Raw genomic sequence first — 18510 nt, forward strand, 5'->3', positions numbered from 1 at the left:
ACATATTAATTTATTTATGCAAACTTATTTCACATGTATTTATTAATATTAATGTATTCGTTCATGCAAGATTTTATTTCTTAATTTCCCATTTATTTCAGGGGACTTATTTGATTAACCCGTATCTATTTATTTATTATTTATGATATATCACATTTATAATTATTACGTTGAATTGAAGAGGGCGTAGTTTTTCGCACAGACTACGATCTGAGTCCGAGTCGAACTACATTACCCAGCATCCATTGTGGCAACAGAGCGGAAAAGGCGGAGTTTGAGTCAAAATGAGGGAAAATAAGAACATGTCCGAGTCCCCTTCTCAAGCGGGAAAAGAAATACCGGCGAAAAAACAAAAACTAAGCAGTGACGAGAACAGTAACCCAGATTTATCAGGAGACGAGAATGTAAGAAGTTAAATTATGTTTATTCGGCCACAAATGGCGACTTTTAGCATCGTGCTAAAGTAGCCAGCTAAAGTGGTTAGCTAGCATCTTTGTTCTTCGGAACCGGCTACACGCAATTAAGCTCTTACGACGTCAGCTGATGGCCGTTTAAAGCTGTCCATACGACTGAATGCACAGTTATCTTCATTACTGTGTACTTGAACATGTTGTTGTTACCCTCAGGCTGCAGGCATTTGCTTGCAACCCAACGTTAGCACCTAGCATCTACTAGTTAATCAGGTAGAGGAGGGATTGAAACGTGCGGTGTGACACGAGGATATAAAGTCACTTGACTTCACGAGGAATGGATGGCAGGTAGTATCAGAGCCATATTGGCCTCTTGCTATCATGATTAAGCTCCTGTCAGCAGATTTAAGCATCAAAATAAAGTGTTTATGTTCATGCAATTGCTTTCTTTGCATCTTTGAACAGTAACAAGATGGTGAAAAGGTGTAATGCAGATTATTGTGCACTGTAATTTAGTGGCATTCACTGTGTACACTATTGCTTGTTACTTGTTATTAATGTCACAACAAGAGTTGCTTCAGTAGAGTGTCAGCCAGTAGAGAATGGAGAATACACCTTGGTAATTTGTAGTTTGCCGAGTGTCATCCCTGCAGGAGAAATTTAAAACCTGTGTCTTTGTTTTGTTGTTGCATCTGCAGGATGATGCCATCAGTGTTGAGAGCGGGACCAACGCAGAGCGCCCAGACACACCCACCAACACCGCCAACGCCCCGGGCAGAAAGAGCTGGGGCAAGGGCAAGTGGAAGTCCAAGAAGTGCAAATATTCTTTTAAATGCGTCAACAGTCTGAGGGTGAGTACAGACAATGCCGTGAGCGGTATCGTGCGCCTGCATCACAAACGTGCATGTAAACCTCTTGCAAACGACTTTGTGAGTGAATTTACTGAATAGCGACACAATGACTTCCACAGGAGGACCACGGCCAGCCGCTGTTTGGCGTCCAGTTTAACTGGCACAGCAAGGAGGGAGACCCCCTGGTGTTTGCCACAGTCGGGAGTAACAGGGTAAGTGATGGTGAGGGATGCGTGCAATATTCCTAACGTCTTCTGTTGGGGTACACCATGTGATGTCATCCTATTTGATTATAATGTGTGGTCTTTTCTTCACCAGGTAACTCTGTATGAATGTCACTCTCAGGGAGAAGTCCGGCTCTTGCAGTCTTATGTCGATGCAGACGTATCCTTTCACTTGTTTGAGGCGCTTTTCTAACTTCCTTTGTAGTCGTTGCTTTTGTTTGGAGCAGCTATTATTTAACCTATGGCTAATGGTGTCGATCCCAAACCGTGGAGGGACATTGTAGTTTAGTTTTTTAGTGTCATATTCCTTGACTCGCTGTGTGTGTGAAGGCAGAGGAGAACTTCTACACGTGTGCTTGGACCTACGACACCAACACGAGCCATCCTCTGCTGGCGGTCGCCGGATCCCGAGGCATCATTCGGGTGATCAACCACATCTCAATGCAATGTATCAAGGTACCGATCGTGTCTTCTCAGAGCCAGGGAACTTAGTTTGCAGGCACCTTGAAGTGTTGTATCTTGAAACCTTTCTTGTTGTTACATCCAGCATTACGTAGGTCATGGAAACGCCATCAATGAGCTCAAGTTTCATCCGAGGGATCCAAATCTCCTTCTGTCTGTCAGCAAAGGTAAGAAAGCTCCAATATTTATATTAATGTAATTAAACTAGCAAGAGGACAGTGTGTCATGTGAAAATAGAAGTTTGTTTTTTTTCAATGTCAGCTTTATGACTTTATTGACTCTCGTCCGTGATTTGTTATGTTCTTTATGTCACAAACACGTCCATAAAGTTTCTTTATGCAGGATAGTTCTTGTTTTTATTTTTTATTACCATGCGATTGTCAGGCGGTGTTCTAATCTGAGCCTCTAAAAGACGACAGCGGGGCCGCCTGGATGAGGGTCATGTGAGGTTTAATCTTTTATTTAATCAGGTGAATGTTGACTGGACACATTTCCCGACTTTCCACCCCCAGCCTGCTTTTTTTGAAGTTGTTGAATTCACACTGTGGAAGTTCCCACGGCGTCTCACAGCATCGTCATGATCGGTGTAAACCAGGCGTTTCCTCCCGATCACCAACAAGGGAGCCATTAACAAAGTCAAGTCAGCTTTAATGTCAATTCTTCCACATGTGCAAACATCCAGAAGATTTGAATATACAGGGAACTATCCGTCTGTATTAATCAGATTTTAAAGGAAAAGAGCCCGAACAGTTTACCTTTGACAAATAATGTGTCCATTGCATTGATTTTAGTTGATTTGTTTCCTCAGATCACGCTCTTCGTCTATGGAACATTCACACGGACACTTTAGTGGCAATATTTGGAGGCGTGGAAGGTCATCGAGACGAAGTCCTGAGTGCTGTGAGTGTTTCGTTCAATCAGAATTACAACAAACATCAACAAATACCTGGAATCATTATTTATTTGTTTCATCCCGCTGCAGGATTTTGATCTTCTGGGTGAAAAGATAATGTCGTGTGGGATGGACCACTCCTTAAAACTTTGGAGAATCAATTCGGAGAGAATGCAGAAAGCCATCCGCGGGTCTTATGAGTACAATCCCTCAAAGACCAACAGGTAAACCGAACACAGCGCCGCCGTGTCGGCTTTCACCGCCGTACGCCATCACATCTTCACCTCTCTGGTTCTGTGTGTTTTCTTCAGACCTTTTGTCTCACAGAAAATTCACTTCCCCGACTTCTCGACGCGAGACATCCATAGAAACTATGTGGACTGTGTGCGGTGGCTCGGGGATCTTATTCTTTCCAAGGCAAGTACCGAGTGGAAAGATAATTACTGTGTCCACGGAGTAAAAGAACTCCTAATAAGTTAAATAAACTTTTTTGACAACAAATGGCACTGAAATAGTTTTTTGATGTTGTACGTTATTGAGTAAAATGCAACAGTGTTGCACAATAAAGTGTGCAGGAAATCCTCTGAATGTCTTTCTGCTTAATGGAAGCCGTTATTGGGTCGAACACCTTCCTCACCTGTCCCCTGTCTCTCTGCAGTCCTGTGAAAACGCCATCGTGTGCTGGAAACCAGGAAAGATGGAGGAAGACATCGATCACATGAAACCAAACGAGTCAACAAATGTGACGATTCTGGGTCGCTTCGACTACAGCCAGTGTGACATCTGGTACATGCGCTTCTCCATGGACTTCTGGCAGAAGGTGAAGTCTTTTCTTTCTTTCATAGCTGCTCACTTTGTTTTTGACCTTTTTGATATTCATGATTTGACCCTGAAGTTGTTAAACCAGTGGAGTATTTTTCACGATCACGGCTCTAGAAGTGCAGCTTCGGTCTCTGTGCGCCTTCGCTCATCTTTTGCTTCCTGTGATGTCGCTTCTACAGATGCTGGCTCTGGGGAACCAGGTGGGGAAGCTTTATGTGTGGGACCTTGAAGTGGAAGACCCGCACAAAGCAAAGTAAGTGTGAGAGCGATGTTCATCACCACAGATAGACGCTGGCTTTAAGCCAGAACACATAGACCAGACGGGTGTTGAGAAACCTCAGTCGATCTTACAAGCTCGGCCAAAGTGAAAGGTGTTGACCAAATCAAACTATTTGAAGCTTGTAATGTTTAGTTTTCTTGTCACATTGCTCCGGACATTAACGGCATATTAATGTCTAAATAGTCACAAACACTAAACATCTCTTTTTGTCCAATGAACAATCCAAAACCCCAACATAATCGATTTATGATGATATAAAATGAGAAAAGCAGCAAATAGTCACTCTGGAGGAGCTTGAACCAGAGCATGTTTTGATTAAAATGATGAATCTATATTTAGTTGCATGTGGTTAGCTTTGGGTTTTGGCTCGTCGACAAAATACTTGTAATGATTTCAAAACACTGCAAATCCTCCTGAGTTCCACCAAACGGGCGTCGCTGCATGTAATCGGCGTTATCCGGCGGCGTGCCGTTTGGTCTGACCGTCTCGCCTCCGGCCTGCAGGTGCACCACGCTGACGCTCCCCAAATGCACGTCGGCTATCCGGCAGACCAGCTTCAGCCGCGACAGCAGCATCCTGATCGCCGTGTGTGACGACGCTTCCATCTGGCGCTGGGACCGGCAGCGCTGAGAGGCTCCGCCCCCAAGACGAGCGCGAAGATCCTTTCGGTCCCGACCCCGTTGTTCAGATTTACACTGCAAGAAATGTCTGTTTGAACATTTAATCTTACAAGGGGTCTAAAAATCCATCATTTCCTTAAAAAAAAACAACACAAAAAAGTGATAAAAAGGTGCCGATGCAGGACGAGGTGATTCCTTTTGTTTTGTTGCAGGACGTTTAAAGACGAGGAACCTTTTGTTTCCCACACGACACCACTGGTGATCTGGGAGTTAGTCCCTTTTTACGTGAACATTTTTGAGCCACAACACTAAAGAACAAAAGATGGACAGAAGAGTATTTTAGTTTAGTGTTCAGGAGCTGTAACAGCTGGTGCCATGTTCCTGCCCCGCGTGCCTTCTAGAGTTCTATGCAGCCGCTCATCCAGCGGAAGTGAATCCATCACACCAGACAAGTGGAATCATCTCCAGCAACCGGCAGATTTGATTTAGGGAAAATAAGCTTTTAAGATGAAGTGACCAAAGGTGGGTTTTCTTTGCAGTGGGCCACATTTTATATTCACAAAATAAATGAAGAGTTGTGTCCTTTGCCCCCCTCCTCCCACAGACACACACTTTGACTGGAGGACACTCAATAAAATGTATTTTATAAATATATACTTCAGAGTCCGTGTGTTGGGTGTTGATCATGAACACGTTCATGTGGATGCAAATCTGACGAAGTGTTTGAAGGCAGCTTTAGTGGTATTTTGCGTTTATTTAGGCTTTTATTTTGAAAATACAAACTAATCCCGTTATAATACAATGGGGGTTATTTTGCCTTTTATTCAATGCTTGTACTTAAATTAATTTGGACTTGAATAAAATAATTTTTCTACAGATACCTTGGTTTATTTCTGAACCCAACTTTCCCCTCAAAGAACTACAAAAGTCCTCACAAATTGTAGTTCAGTGCAGAGAACCCTCAAACGGCGCAGATATGCGTTGTCTTGGAGTCTTCTGCACCTTCTGCAGAAGTCATGTGATGGGAGGCTTTGTCATAAACGATCAAACAAAAATAAAAAAAACTCTTAAAAAAACCGTCCGTGTTCCCGCAGTGCGCTGCGCTCCTCTCCAGGAACAGCACGCAGCGCTTCCTCTCTGCGGACTTTTGCCCTCCAACTCTCACAGGTGACGATAAGCCAGACGGCGTTGGAGCAGCGCGAGCATGTTTTCACCAAAGTCGCCTAAAAAGCCGTTTAAGTATGTCTCCAAGTCTGCGGCGCGCGGCGCAGGGGAGCAGATCCGCATGGAGGAGTGCGGCTGCGGGCCGGACTGCACCTGCGGCGCCGGCAGCGCGAGACCCTGCGCGCCCGAGACCGAGGTAGGCCTCCGGGGAGCTGCGGGCCATGCGCCGCGCAGGGGCCGCGGGGCTGTGGGAGGGTTGTTGGTGGAGTTCCACCTGGTGCTGTTGTGGGGTCCAATGGAGGACTTCTGGGTCCACGCAACAGGAGCTGGAAGAAAGAAGCACATTGAAGTTTTTACTCCCGTGGGATCAGAGGGGCACATGGAGCACAGCTCTGCCTAGAAACTACTTTTACAATGTTGTTTATAACACTATCATTTATGAATGAATTCCAAAGTAAACAACGTTGTTTTTACTTTGAAAATCCATTCATAAATGCATCTCTTATAATCCAGTAATGCTGTGTTACTCTCACATGGACCAAGTCCTGCTTGGCTTGATGATGCATTGTTATTACAAGTTTTGCCAATATTTATTTCACATTTTGACTGCAAGCCTTTTATTTGTGAAGTATTTATATGTGTAAGTATTGCTAGTTTTACTTTAGTGAAATAATAAGTTCTTTCACACTAGTTGATTAATTGATGAACAGAAAAAAAAGTAAATTTGTGGAACAAAAAGTCGAATGTGTCTCTGAAAAGTGAGTATAGTGTAAAGTGTAAATACTCAGGTGAAGTACAAGTACCTGAACATTTCAATCTAGTTCTTGAGGAAGTCTGTAAAACCCTCAGGATACCAACGTGCTCATATCTCCACATCTGCTGTCATGGTGAACTCTGCATGTGTCACGCTGGGTTTGTGTTGCAGCAGACAAACGTTTCCTTGTCAGCAGGTGAAGGAAGTGTGTGTCTTCGTGTGTCACTGCAGCGGGCAGCTCGTGTGCCCGCGGGTTCAATGCTGGTATTGTCTGTGCGTTGGAGCGAGGCCAGACGCGTCCTGGAAGTCATTCAGTCTCAGACCGGTTGAGGAGGAAGGTGTCGCGTGAGTGACACTAACAAGTTGTGTGACTTTATTTAAACTCTCTGGTTCCTCAGCACATCGCTGGCTTCTTTTTTTAGTCCAAATCAGGATTTATTTTATGTCCCAGAACAAAGCAAAATGATTTAATGTAAATTATCTATAAACAAACTATACATAAAGGTCTCCAACTACGTCCCAACACTCAGTAAATATAACTTAATGAAAGACATGAGCTCTGTTATTCTCATGGAATGGAACAACACAATTTGATCCCATTCCCTTAATTGCCTTTTTAATCATCCTATGAGCCGTATGAGTGTCGGACCGACCAAACCGCAGAGGTATAGAACAGAAAGCAGACCGCGGGAGGAGTCGGACCTCCTGGGACGCCGTCGAGGCCCCGACTGACCCCGAGCCTGAGATTGGGCCTCGCTGGGACCGGTAGCTCCGAGAGTTCCCATTTCCCCTCGCGGCTAAAAGATGAACAGTACATTACAGGATGATGTTTCTGGGAAATGTTTGTTGTGTGTGTGTGTGTGTGTGTGTGTGTGTGTTGAACTTTGAACAGGTGAAAGCCCTGGTGAGCAGGAGTCAGTGTTAGTCTGAGTCACCGTCGCTCCGCTGGTGTTCCTCGTGTTTTGAGATTGAAGATTTGAGCGGTTTGTCCTTCTGGGCTCGTAGGACGGCGGCCTCCTCGGGGGGTTGTGGGTTTGAGTCTCATGTTGTGCACCAGACGTCCCATACAGAGCTTTGCAAACGTCCCTTTCTGATTTTAAATCACGACTCCTCCTCATGTGACATGAAATCTACTCGTCATGGAGTTCCTACTGATCTTCGTCACTAAAATATCAAGAATGAACCTCTGAGGCGTTGTGTGCGCATGTGATTATGAAGCATTTCTCATGTTTTTTGTAAAGTAAAGTGCAGCTCTCGGTGTGTCTGACTCCGTCCTTCAGTTCTTTAAGCAGAGTCACGTTGGGGATTACGAGCAGGCCGGTCATGTGACCTCAAACCAGCAACGCTGCTTTTCTTCCTGTTGGACCCCCAAACTGTGTTTATTCTCAGGGAGATTAAAACTCCTCGTGTGGCAAACGGATGTTCTACCCACGAGGCTTAACATAGACACCGATAGAGACACAAGTTGAAAAAACACACACAAGCATAGAAGGAGGCTGACGTGTCCGATGCTGCGTGGATGAAAGATGGAGATCATCTTGTCCAAACACACAGAAATATGCAGATTATTTCCACAAAATGAGGGCAAGGCACGTTTATTTTCGAGCACGAGGCGATTCAAAGTCACCTTTTAAAGTGCCTTTAAAAGGTGACTGTAAGAAAAGGCCTCAGACCCTGAAGGGGTCAGAAACAAACCCCCTCACTGTCTCCAGACTACGTTCATCCATGAACATCCTGTGCTGCTCTGTCTTCCAGGAGAACGGGCTCGACAACTTGGCCTACGAGCACGGGAGTCAGACGGAGCTCCAGACGCCGCAAACGGCCTCAGGAGCCACTTTCAAGCTGCTGGGCCTGACCCCCGAGCACCGGCCGCAGGCCGTCGAGAGCCGGATCTGCGGCCTGAGCGGCGTCCTGGCCGCCAGCGTGTCTCTGCCCGGCGGCTTGGCCCGCGTGGACTACGACGCCTCGGCCGTCACGGCCAGAGAGATCGCCCTGCGGCTGCGGGGCGCCGGGTTCGGCGTGGAGTCGGCGGCGCGGATCGCCGTGGACGGGATGCGCTGCCGGTCCTGCGTGGAGGCCATCGAGGGGCGGATCGGGCCTCTGCCCGGCGTGTCGCGCGTCCAGGTGTCCCTGCAGGACGCCGCCGCGCTCATCGTGTATCAGCCGCTGATCGTGAGCCGGCAGGAGCTGAGAGACGCCATCGAGGAGATGGGGTTCGGCGCCTCGTTGGCGGGCGACGAGTCGTCGGCGTGGGACGCGAGCTGCTGGCGGCGGGATGCTGCGAGCCGCGCCGTCACCGTGTGGATCGGAGGCATGACGTGCGGCTCCTGCGTGCGGGCCATAGAAGGGAGGATCTCTCAGGCGACGGGGGTGCAGGCCATCGCCGTGTCGCTGGAGGAGGCCAAGGGGACGGTGACCTTTGACCCGAGGCTGACGGAGCCGGAGCAGCTCAGGGCGGCGATCGAGGACATGGGCTTCGACGCGTCGCTGGAAGGTTGGCAGACGTGTTTTATGCCGAGGGTTCAAAGATCTCACAGGAAACAATGTAAAAACAAGCGTTGTGTCATTTCAGAGCCTGGACATGTTCAATTATTTGAGTTTCTCTCTTAAAAAAGGACTCAAACTAATAACACATCATCAAATAGTCCGACTCTCATTCCCAGAGGTCCGATATCAAATCCCCACAGTGTCACAGGTGGATTAAGTGTCTGCTCTTTAGAGGGACGCCTGTATAAAGGAATAGTTGGACCTCTGTGAATGCTCCCTGCAGGCAGCATGAGATAATAGAAACCAGTTCATATGCAGCTGCAGCCATGAGGCTGTGTGTTAAGCTGCATAACAACCCGACGTGAGTGCAGGCTCACTGGTAAACTCTCGTGCACGATGTGTCCAGGTGCATGCAGGGAACTCTGCGTTCTTCATATCTCCTTGACCCCAGTGCGCTGAGAGCAGAAAGCCTTTCATTTCATTCTCTGCAGCCTCTCGCTGGCCTCCACTCGGCCGCTCTGGTTCCCAGGGAAACCAGACGGAGTCCCTGCTGCAGAGCCGGGTGGAGGGCCCTCACGGCCGCCCAGCTTAGTGCTGGATTTAAGGACCGAAGCAGCTTGCAGAGACGTGGAAGCTGCTGAGCCAGCTGGCTGGCTTCTCTCAATATAAACATGTATATATGTTATGTGCAAGTGCACGAGCGTTACTAAGTCTGACAGCTTGAAGAGCTTCACATCTAGAACATTAAAAGGTAAAAGAGTCTCAGAAAATGATTATTTTATTGTTTTTTAATGCATAACCTTCATCAGAAAAGTAACAAGTAGCGACAGCTGTGGAACACGTGAGGGCGAGGAGACACACTGTGATTTGTTTATTCTAATTTAAAGAAATGCATAAACGTACATTCATTACTCCCTGTAACACCCAACTGCTCCTTGAATGTAAAACTATTCATTAGATTAGTTTTATTACCCCACTAAAGCATGTAAAGACAAAAGAACAACGTATTAGAAGAAGTATGAAGCATCAAGCACTCGTCGTGGACTCGAGTAGATGTGCACGTTACGTTGCTGGTTATATTTCAGGATGCTGAGCTTCTGCCTCTGTCTTTCTTGAATTTCCCTTTGGGGATCAATAAAGTAATCTATCTTATCCATCTGTCCCTCAGAACCTGCGTCTGCAGACGCCGTCCGGCCTCCTGACCCGTCCGGGCTCGCCGGCCCGAAGCCGTCCGTCCTCTCTGACTCGCGGCCGGCCGATAAGCCGTCGGTCAGCAACGGCGGCGGCGGCGGCGGCGGCGGCGGCGGCGGCGGCTCACAGGCGACGCCCTCCGGGAGCCGGGCCACAGCTCAGAAATGCTTCGTCCGCGTGACGGGGATGACCTGCGCCTCCTGCGTGGCCAACATCGAGAGGAACCTGCTCAAACGGCGAGGTGCGGCGGGCGCTTCGGCCGAGTCTGCGCTTCAGTTCCGCGGCGCGCGACGTGACGCTCCTCGCTCTTGACTTGCAGGGATCGTGGCGGTGCTGGTGTCCCTCATGGCCGGGAAGGCGGAGGTGAAGTACGACCCGGAGGTGCTGGACGCCGCCGCCGTGACGCGGCTCGTAGAGGACCTGGGCTTCGGGGCGGCGCTGATGGAGGACGACGCCGCGACGCACGGGAAGCTGGAGCTCACGGTGGGTCCAACGGGACGAGCACGCCGCGCTGCGCCGGCTCCTCTGCCGCACGCCATCTCCTTAAAGAGTGCCCTCCCTCCCTCTAGATCACGGGCATGACGTGCGCGTCCTGCGTGCACACCATCGAGTCCAAGCTCTCCGCCACCAAAGGGATCCTCGCGGCCGCCGTCGCTCTGGCAACCAAGAAAGCCCAGATCCAGTTTGACCCGGAGGTGCTGGGAGGCCGAGACATCGTCAAGATCATCCAGGTGATGATCGCGTTGCTTCTTCTGTTCCCTCCTCCTCTTCCTCCTTCTCTTCCTCCTCCTCTTCCTCCTCCTCCTCATCCTCACCTGTGTGTTGTGTCGTTGTCCAGAGTCTCGGGTTCGAGGCCAGTCTGCTGAAGCCGAGCTTCAAAAACAACCTGGATCACACCGAAGAAATACGACAGCAAGTATCTGGTTCTAAAATGTCTAAAATGTCTAAAATGTTTTTAAGAAAAAGTTTGCTCTTAAAATCTCATGTTCAGGCTACCATTGTATTCACTGCCTTTGTGAAGCTAAGACCTTTTGTAAACCCGTTCCCGTCACCAAACCCTTCCACCACATGAGTAAAGTTATGTTTTCACAAGAGATGTGAAGAATTTACAAAATCAAGACTCCATTTTCCAGCTTCAGAGTCATGTGATCTCTTTGCATTGAGCCTCATAACAATAGTTCCTCAATATCTTGAGAGCTGAGATTGTTCTGCAGTCTTTGATGTAACACATGAGTGTCTCATTATATTATTATTATACAGAACTAGTGGTGACCCACATCAAACTACAGTAACTAGAGAAGTCATGTGACACAACGCTGCTTCTGCCCTCACGGGACTCAAACCCTCGATGTTTCCCTCCAGGTGGAAGAACTCCTTCCTGCTGTGCCTCGTGTTCGGCGTGCCCGTCATGGGCCTCATGGTCTACATGATGGTGATGGACGGTCAGCACCCGGAGCACGGGGGCTCGATGCCCGAGGAGCAGAACCTGCTGCCCGGCCTCTCCCTTCTCAACCTGGCCTTCTTCCTGCTCTGCACACCTGTGCAGGTAAGTCACGTTTCCTCGTGAATGAAAGCGTCTCCTCCTCTTTAACCTGTTTCATCGCGTGTTCCTCCCCTGCAGTTCCTCGGAGGCCGATACTTCTACATCCAGGCGTACCGCGCGCTGAGGCACCGCTCGGCCAACATGGACGTGCTCATCGTGCTCGCCACCTCCATCGCCTACGTCTACTCCTGCGTGGTGCTCGCCGTGGCCGTGGCCGAGCGCGCCGCCCAGAGCCCCGTCACCTTCTTCGACACGCCGCCCATGCTGTTCGTGTTCATCGCGCTGGGCCGCTGGCTGGAGCACGTCGCAAAGGTGAAGCGACTTGTGACGGAGAATGATGTCCGAATGCTGTAGCTTCTTTCTGTCATGAATAACCTCTGAGAATATTCTTGAAATGCATATTGATAAAACTGCTGGCTCGTACGGCTTATTCAAATGTGCAACGTCTTTTATTTTGAAACTTCAATATTGTTATGACACCTTGGAAAAACCCTGTTAGTCTGTGGGTGTTGGTATTATTGGACCACATTTCCCATAAGCCGTTGCTCTGTCCCTGAAGAACAGCTTACATTTTAGTGATTGTTTCCTATGTTTCAAATAATTACACTAATTAAAAATAATCCTAATCTATTATTGTTATTATAATATGCTGGAATACTACAGACTGCACCTTTAAAAACATCCATAACCCTGTTAGATTTTGTTTGTTTCAGAGTAAAACCTCCGAGGCGTTGGCCAAATTAATGTCGCTTCAAGCCACCGATGCCACCGTGGTGACTTTGGGGCGGGACCACTCCATCCTGAGGTGAGACCTGAGCACATGAGCTTTATGGCGTGTACAAGTTGAAGCTCCGGCCTGAGGTGTGTAACGGTCGCTGCGTTGCTGCTCAGCGAGGAGCAGGTGCTGGTGGAGCTGGTCCAGCGGGGCGACGTCGTGAAAGTCGCTCCGGGGGGAAAGTTCCCCGTGGACGGGCGAGTCATCGAGGGAAGCTCCATGGCGGACGAGTCCTTGATCACAGGTAGGAGGACGGGTCGATTCACGTTGTAGAGAGATGTCCACACGAGTTGATCAAAACATGCGTCTCTCCCGGTCCGCCGCTCTTCTTCTGTGGTGGTCAGGGGAGCCGATGCCCGTCAGCAAGAAGGCGGGCAGCTTGGTGATCGCCGGCTCCATCAACGCCCACGGCGCTCTGCTGGTGGAGGCCACGCACGTCGGCGCCGACACGACTCTGTGTCAGATCGTGAAGCTGGTGGAAGACGCCCAAACCTCCAAAGTGAGGAACTTCTCCCTCAAGTGTCTGCTGGTGAACAAAGACCACGAGGTCTTGATCCGTACTCTCGTGTCTCTCAGGCTCCCATCCAGCAGTTTGCAGACCGGCTCAGCGGGTACTTCGTGCCCTTCATCGTGGTCGTCTCTCTGCTGACGCTGCTCGTCTGGCTGGCGATCGGGTTCGTCGACTTCGACATCGTGAGGGACAACTTCCCGGTAGGTGCGCTCTTGTTTGTTTCCACAAACAATGGCTGCTGTCACTCATCCAATGGCATCGCTCCAACAACGCATTCCTCTCCCTCGCAGGGTTACAACCAGAGCATCTCCAGGGCCGAAGTCATCGTCCGCTTCGCCTTCCAGGCCTCCATCACCGTCCTGTCCATCGCCTGCCCCTGCTCTCTGGGGCTGGCGACCCCGACGGCCGTCATGGTGGGCACGGGGGTCGGCGCCCAGAACGGGATCCTCATAAAGGGAGGCGAGCCGCTGGAGATGGCCCACAAGGCAATGCTCTCTTCATCCTGACTGCAGCACAGTTTCATCCCCAGAATGTCGGGTAACAGCTGAATCAGCAGCGTCGCTTGACCGTGTCTTCTCCCTCAGATCGACGTGGTGATGTTTGACAAAACCGGGACGATTACAAACGGCGTGCCCCTGGTGACCCGCGTGCTGGTGCTGTGGGAAATGGCCCGCATGCCCCTGAGGAAGATCCTGGCCGTGGTCGGCACGGCGGAGGCCAGCAGCGAGCACCCGCTGGGCATGGCGGTCGCCAAGCACTGCAAAGAGGTGACCGACGCTTCTGTGTGTGTGCGTCTGTTGTGTGTTTAATCGCTGGTGTAGTAACAGCTGTGCTCGTTCCAGGAGCTGGCCAGCGACTCGCTGGGCTACTGTCAGGACTTCCAGGCCGTGCCCGGCTGCGGGATCAGCTGCCGGGTCTCCAGCGTGGAGCGTCTCCTGCAGCCGCCGACGGAGGAGCGCTTCCTGCTGCCGGGAGCCACCACCGACGAGAGCGGCCCGCCGGGCGCCGCCGAGCACGAGCCCGCAGGTCTGATGGCGTTCAGTTATGATGCAAGATGAAGAACGGCTTCAAGCTGCCGCCGTTTGCAAAAAGCAGCATACGCAACACATGCAGCACATGCAGCACGTGCAACACATGCAGCACGTGCAACACATGCAGCACATGCAGCACATGCAACACATGCAACACATGCAGCACATGCAACACGTGCAGCATGTGCAACACGTGCAACACATGCAGCACATGCAACACATGCAACACATGCAGCACATGCAGCACATGCAACAGATGCAACACATGCAGCACATGCAACACATGCAACACATGCAACACATGCAACACGTGCAGCATGTGCAACACATGCAACACATGCAGCACATGCAGCACATGCAACACATGCAGCACATGCAACAGATGCAGCACATGCAGCACATGCAACACATGCAGCACATGCAGCACGTGCAACACGTGCAGCACATGCAGCACATGCAACACATGCAGCACATGCAACACATGCAGCACATGCAGCACATGCAGCACGTGCAGCACATGCAGCACATGCAACACATGCAGCACATGCAACACATGCAGCACATGCAACACATGCAGCACATGCAACAGATGCACGGCCTGCAGGACTGGATGAACTTTAAAGGAACGAGATGAGCTATTTGGCATAAAACACATAGAAACAGAGTCTCTGCTTCCAGGCGAGCCGCCGTCGTACGCTGTCCTGATCGGGAACAGAGAGTGGATGAGGAGGAACGGCCACCACATCGGAGCAGACGTGGACGCCGCCATGTGCAGCCACGAGGCCAAAGGACAGACCGCCATCCTGGTGGCTATCGATGGTGAGGAGGAAAAACCACCAAAACAACACCGACATTCACTCAATCTCTTATCTGATGGGTTGTGTGTGTGTGTGTGTGTGTGTGTGTGTGTGTGTGTGTGTGTGTGTGTTCTCTAGGTGTACTATGTGCCATGTTAGCCATCGCAGACACGGTGAAGGCGGAGTCGGCGTTGGCGGTGCACACGCTGGGCAGCATGGGCATCGAGGTGGTGATGATAACGGGGGACAACAGGCGCACTGCGAAGGCCATCGCCGCTCAGGTACCGCCCACTGAGGAGAGGATTCAGCGGTGAAACATGAACTAAAGCTTCTGTCTGGCCTCAGGTGGGGATCAGGAAGGTGTACGCGGAGGTGCTGCCGTCACACAAGGTGGCGAAGGTGCAGGAGCTGCAGGACCGAGGCCGGCGGGTGGCCATGGTGGGCGACGGCGTCAACGACTCGCCCGCCCTCGCCCTGGCTGACGTCGGCATCGCCATCGGCACCGGCACCGACGTGGCCATCGAGGCGGCCGACATCGTCCTCATCCGAGTAAGCCGGACGCGCCCCGTTGCAGCCGGCGCTCCGTGAGGAGATGCTGTGTTTTTCTTCACTGAAAGGAGTTTTTCTCCTCCGCTCTCTTGCAGAACAACCTGCTGGACGTGGTGGCGAGCATCGAGCTGTCCAAGAAGACGGTGCGCAGGATCAGGACCAACTTCATCTTCGCCCTCGTCTACAACCTGGTGGGGATTCCCATTGCTGCAGGTGAGCACGGAGGATGCGGCAGCAGCCACCGTATGACTCAGCGTCCTCATCAAATAATAAAAAGCTGAAAAACTATATTAATATGGCGAGAACATGAGACCCAGAAGGGTCAAACTGGGCTGCGTAACCCCATGAAAGTTGTATTTTATCATTCCTCTTTTTACATAATTAAAGTCACGAAGAGTTAAAGTTATTTTTTAGTTTGTGCTCCCTTTGGCGCCCCTTGTGGACAGAAGGGGAAGTGTTCCTCGAGCACCAGCCTCCCTTCAGAAAACCTCAAATTTTACTGCAAAACAAAAGTCTCATCTGATCATGAAATCAGACCAGATGAGCTGATGGTCATGTGGAGCCGTTGGGATTAAATTAAGACTCATAACCAGTTCAAAGTTAAAAAAGCAGAACAATAATTTCAGGGATAATCTAAATGAAGGTTTGATACTGCCATCCTGTGGTTTTAAAAGCCAAATCTGATGCCAAGCGACATGACTAGCAGCTTCTTGGTGAGCTTGGTGTGTGTTCAGTGGGTTACATCTGCCCTCTCTGTTGGCTGCAGGCGTGTTCATGCCGGCTGGCCTGGTGCTCCAGCCCTGGATGGGCTCCGCCGCCATGGCGGCCTCGTCCGTCTCCGTGGTCCTGTCGTCTCTGATGCTGAAAATGTGAGATTGGTGCGAACCTGAAGAGTTTCCAGAAGACGAACGGATGGTGTGTTGGTCGAATCACCCACGCGTTGCGTTGCAGGTACAGGAAGACCTCGGTGGAGGCGTACGAGCTGCGGGCGCTGGGCCGCATGAGGAGCCTGCGGTCCTCGCAGATCAGCACGCACCCGGGTCCGGACGTCCAGCGCCGCGGCGCCGGCCCCTCCTCCTCCTCGTCCTGCGGGAGCCAGCGCGGCGCCGGCCCACCCGACCAGGCGCCGAGCGTTCAGTGCGTCCAGAGCCGGGACCGCTACTCCGTCCTGGAGGACCTGAATGTGTTGTGAAGGGAAAAGGGAAGAAGGACTGAGACACCTTCTGGTGGTCACCTTCACCGTTCTGGAGTATTTCTATGTATTTATGTAAATAGAGAGCTGAAACTCACCTTTAACTCATCAACCTCAAACCACTTTTACTACTGTTGACTCTGAGGACACTGATCTATATCTATACATATATATATATATATATATATATATATATATATATATATATTTATATATATATATATATATATATATGTATAGATATATATATATATATCTATATATATATATATATATATATATATATATAGATATATAGATATATATCTATATATCTATATCTGTAGTTGGAAAACTTTTAAAAATCAAGCCGCGAACACTTAAAGTGAAGATATTACTGAAGTTTGTCTTTTTCTATTCTCGCCAGGAGCCACATAAATCAGAGTTGCGATGTGAAATGGGTTTGCTTGTGTGTACAAATGCACTTTTACGATAAGTCAAAGCAAAGCCAGGCTGTTTGGATAAGACTGGAGAGCCTCAGGTCATCAATAATGCATGAGCCGATAGAGACGTCAGCCCTTTCCAGGAGGTGTTTGTTCTTTGGTGCAGCCGCTCCGTCCTGTGCTTTAATTGTGAAACCGTCCCTCCAGCTCAGAGGGGAATGTTCCCCCATGTTGCTGTGTTTATGCATCCTTATTCTTACAAGCCACACACGTGTACACGTGCTGCTGTTACTCATCGAAGTGAAGAAGAAGATGAAGGAGCAGTGGAGGGCAGACTTCTGGCCCGCGGGTAATTAATGGAGCAGATTATTCAAATGATTCATGCGCCAGAAATAAGGGTTTCACAATAGATATATAGGCTATACGGATCTAAATCTGAGGTTGTCCTCGCTCCCAGCTCATGGAAAAGAGCTTTTTCACAGCGGACATTTTGACATGTGAAAGCAGCAGAAGGACGGGTGAGATTAATACCAGTGATGAATGTTCATGTTCTTCATTGTTCCTGTGAGACATGAAAAGGCTCAAGAGACTCAGGCCGCCTGACCTCTCGTAGGGTTTCTCTGCCACGAGAGCACAGGGCTGCCAAGAGAGAGGACAGGAGTGTTTCTGACGAAGACGAGGGTTTGAGATCTGAAAGCACTTTGAGCCGTGCCTTTTGTCTTCTACTCTGTCTGCATATATATATATATATATATATATATATATATATATATATATATATATATATATATATATATATATATAGTTCTGTGTTTCTAGGTTTGAAGAAGCACGGAGAGTTTGCAGAGTCGCAGATTGAATGTCTGTTCTTTTCCTCCGTGGTGTTTTTTTCTGGTTGTTGTTGCTGTTTCGATAAAACTTTTGACAAGTTGAAGAGCTTTACGGGCGATGTGGGGTCGAGGAGCAGATATTGTTTTGTGGATGAAGATGCTCCAGCAAATCCAGTCCTGCCTCTGATATAGCACTGAAAATCTGTTTCTGTCGCTGCTTTGTTTGTTTTATTTGATTCATGTGGATTTTCCTCCATAATTTATGTCATTCTGAAGGGACAGATTCCTCTGACGCTGAGCATTTAATCTAATCTGCAGAGAGTATTGATTGCAGTCTGCTATCTCTGTCTTTGTGTGTCTGTACACACGGCTTGAGCTTAATAGGGTGTCAAATTGTGTTTCACGGCAGTGTTACTCGGGGGCACAGCACCCTGGGGAGACCTTCGCATCTGTAATTGAGCCTCGGTCACAGTCCGGTGGTCAGACAGAACCAGAGAGCTTCATTTCTTTATTCCTCTGGTTTGCAGCGTCTCTCAGAGAGATGGAGAGAACAGTTGTGTTCTGCTGCCGGTCCCGTCTCTCTGCAGATGCTCCTTCTTGAGGATGAAGGTTAAACACTTTGAAATGAACCAACCTGGTTGTGTGGCTTTAAACGTTTGCTAGAAGTTGTGTATTTTATTTGAACAGCTGCTCTTCATATTTT

General features: G+C 49.4%; 2 protein-coding genes across 2 annotated transcripts; both read left to right on the plus strand.

The window, feature by feature from the left end:
* The first annotated feature begins 263 nt into the window (after positions 1-263).
* eed (embryonic ectoderm development) lies at positions 264-5215 on the plus strand. The gene is made up of 12 exons (XM_068590854.1): positions 264-404; positions 1109-1261; positions 1381-1473; positions 1580-1645; positions 1816-1941; positions 2033-2114; positions 2756-2847; positions 2930-3063; positions 3151-3256; positions 3498-3659; positions 3841-3914; positions 4445-5215. Exons 1-12 carry the CDS (start codon positions 285-287, stop codon positions 4569-4571), a joined length of 1335 nt encoding a protein of 444 aa, XP_068446955.1. The 5' UTR covers positions 264-284; the 3' UTR covers positions 4572-5215.
* A 460-nt stretch (positions 5216-5675) lies between these two features.
* Positions 5676-16694, plus strand: atp7b (ATPase copper transporting beta). Its single transcript, XM_068590860.1, has 21 exons — positions 5676-5921; positions 8235-8973; positions 10135-10398; positions 10477-10640; positions 10727-10888; positions 10996-11069; positions 11520-11703; positions 11779-12012; positions 12414-12505; positions 12592-12719; positions 12820-12974; positions 13052-13186; positions 13277-13471; positions 13571-13753; positions 13829-14012; positions 14696-14836; positions 14953-15095; positions 15160-15363; positions 15459-15576; positions 16130-16232; positions 16315-16694. Exons 1-21 carry the CDS (start codon positions 5766-5768, stop codon positions 16553-16555), a joined length of 3999 nt encoding a protein of 1332 aa, XP_068446961.1. The 5' UTR covers positions 5676-5765; the 3' UTR covers positions 16556-16694.
* The last annotated feature ends 1816 nt before the right edge of the window (positions 16695-18510 follow it).

The sequence above is a fragment of the Clinocottus analis genome, unplaced genomic scaffold (assembly GCF_023055335.1).
Source record: "Clinocottus analis isolate CAN_PGR_092001 unplaced genomic scaffold, fCliAna1.0.p SCAF_24, whole genome shotgun sequence".
NCBI classification, from domain to species: Eukaryota; Metazoa; Chordata; class Actinopteri; order Perciformes; family Cottidae; genus Clinocottus; species Clinocottus analis.

Coding starts and splice junctions, on each gene's coding strand:
- atp7b (XM_068590860.1), top strand. CDS start 5,766: ATGTTTTCACCAAAGTCGCCTAAAAAGCCGTTTAAGTATGTCTCCAAG. Junction 13,472..13,570: donor CGCTGGAGATGGCCCACAAG/GCAATGCTCTCT, acceptor CTTCTCCCTCAG/ATCGACGTGGTGATGTTTGA. Junction 13,754..13,828: donor TCGCCAAGCACTGCAAAGAG/GTGACCGACGCT, acceptor TGCTCGTTCCAG/GAGCTGGCCAGCGACTCGCT.
- eed (XM_068590854.1), top strand. CDS start 285: ATGAGGGAAAATAAGAACATGTCCGAGTCCCCTTCTCAAGCGGGAAAA. Junction 1,262..1,380: donor AATGCGTCAACAGTCTGAGG/GTGAGTACAGAC, acceptor TGACTTCCACAG/GAGGACCACGGCCAGCCGCT. Junction 3,064..3,150: donor AATCCCTCAAAGACCAACAG/GTAAACCGAACA, acceptor TGTTTTCTTCAG/ACCTTTTGTCTCACAGAAAA.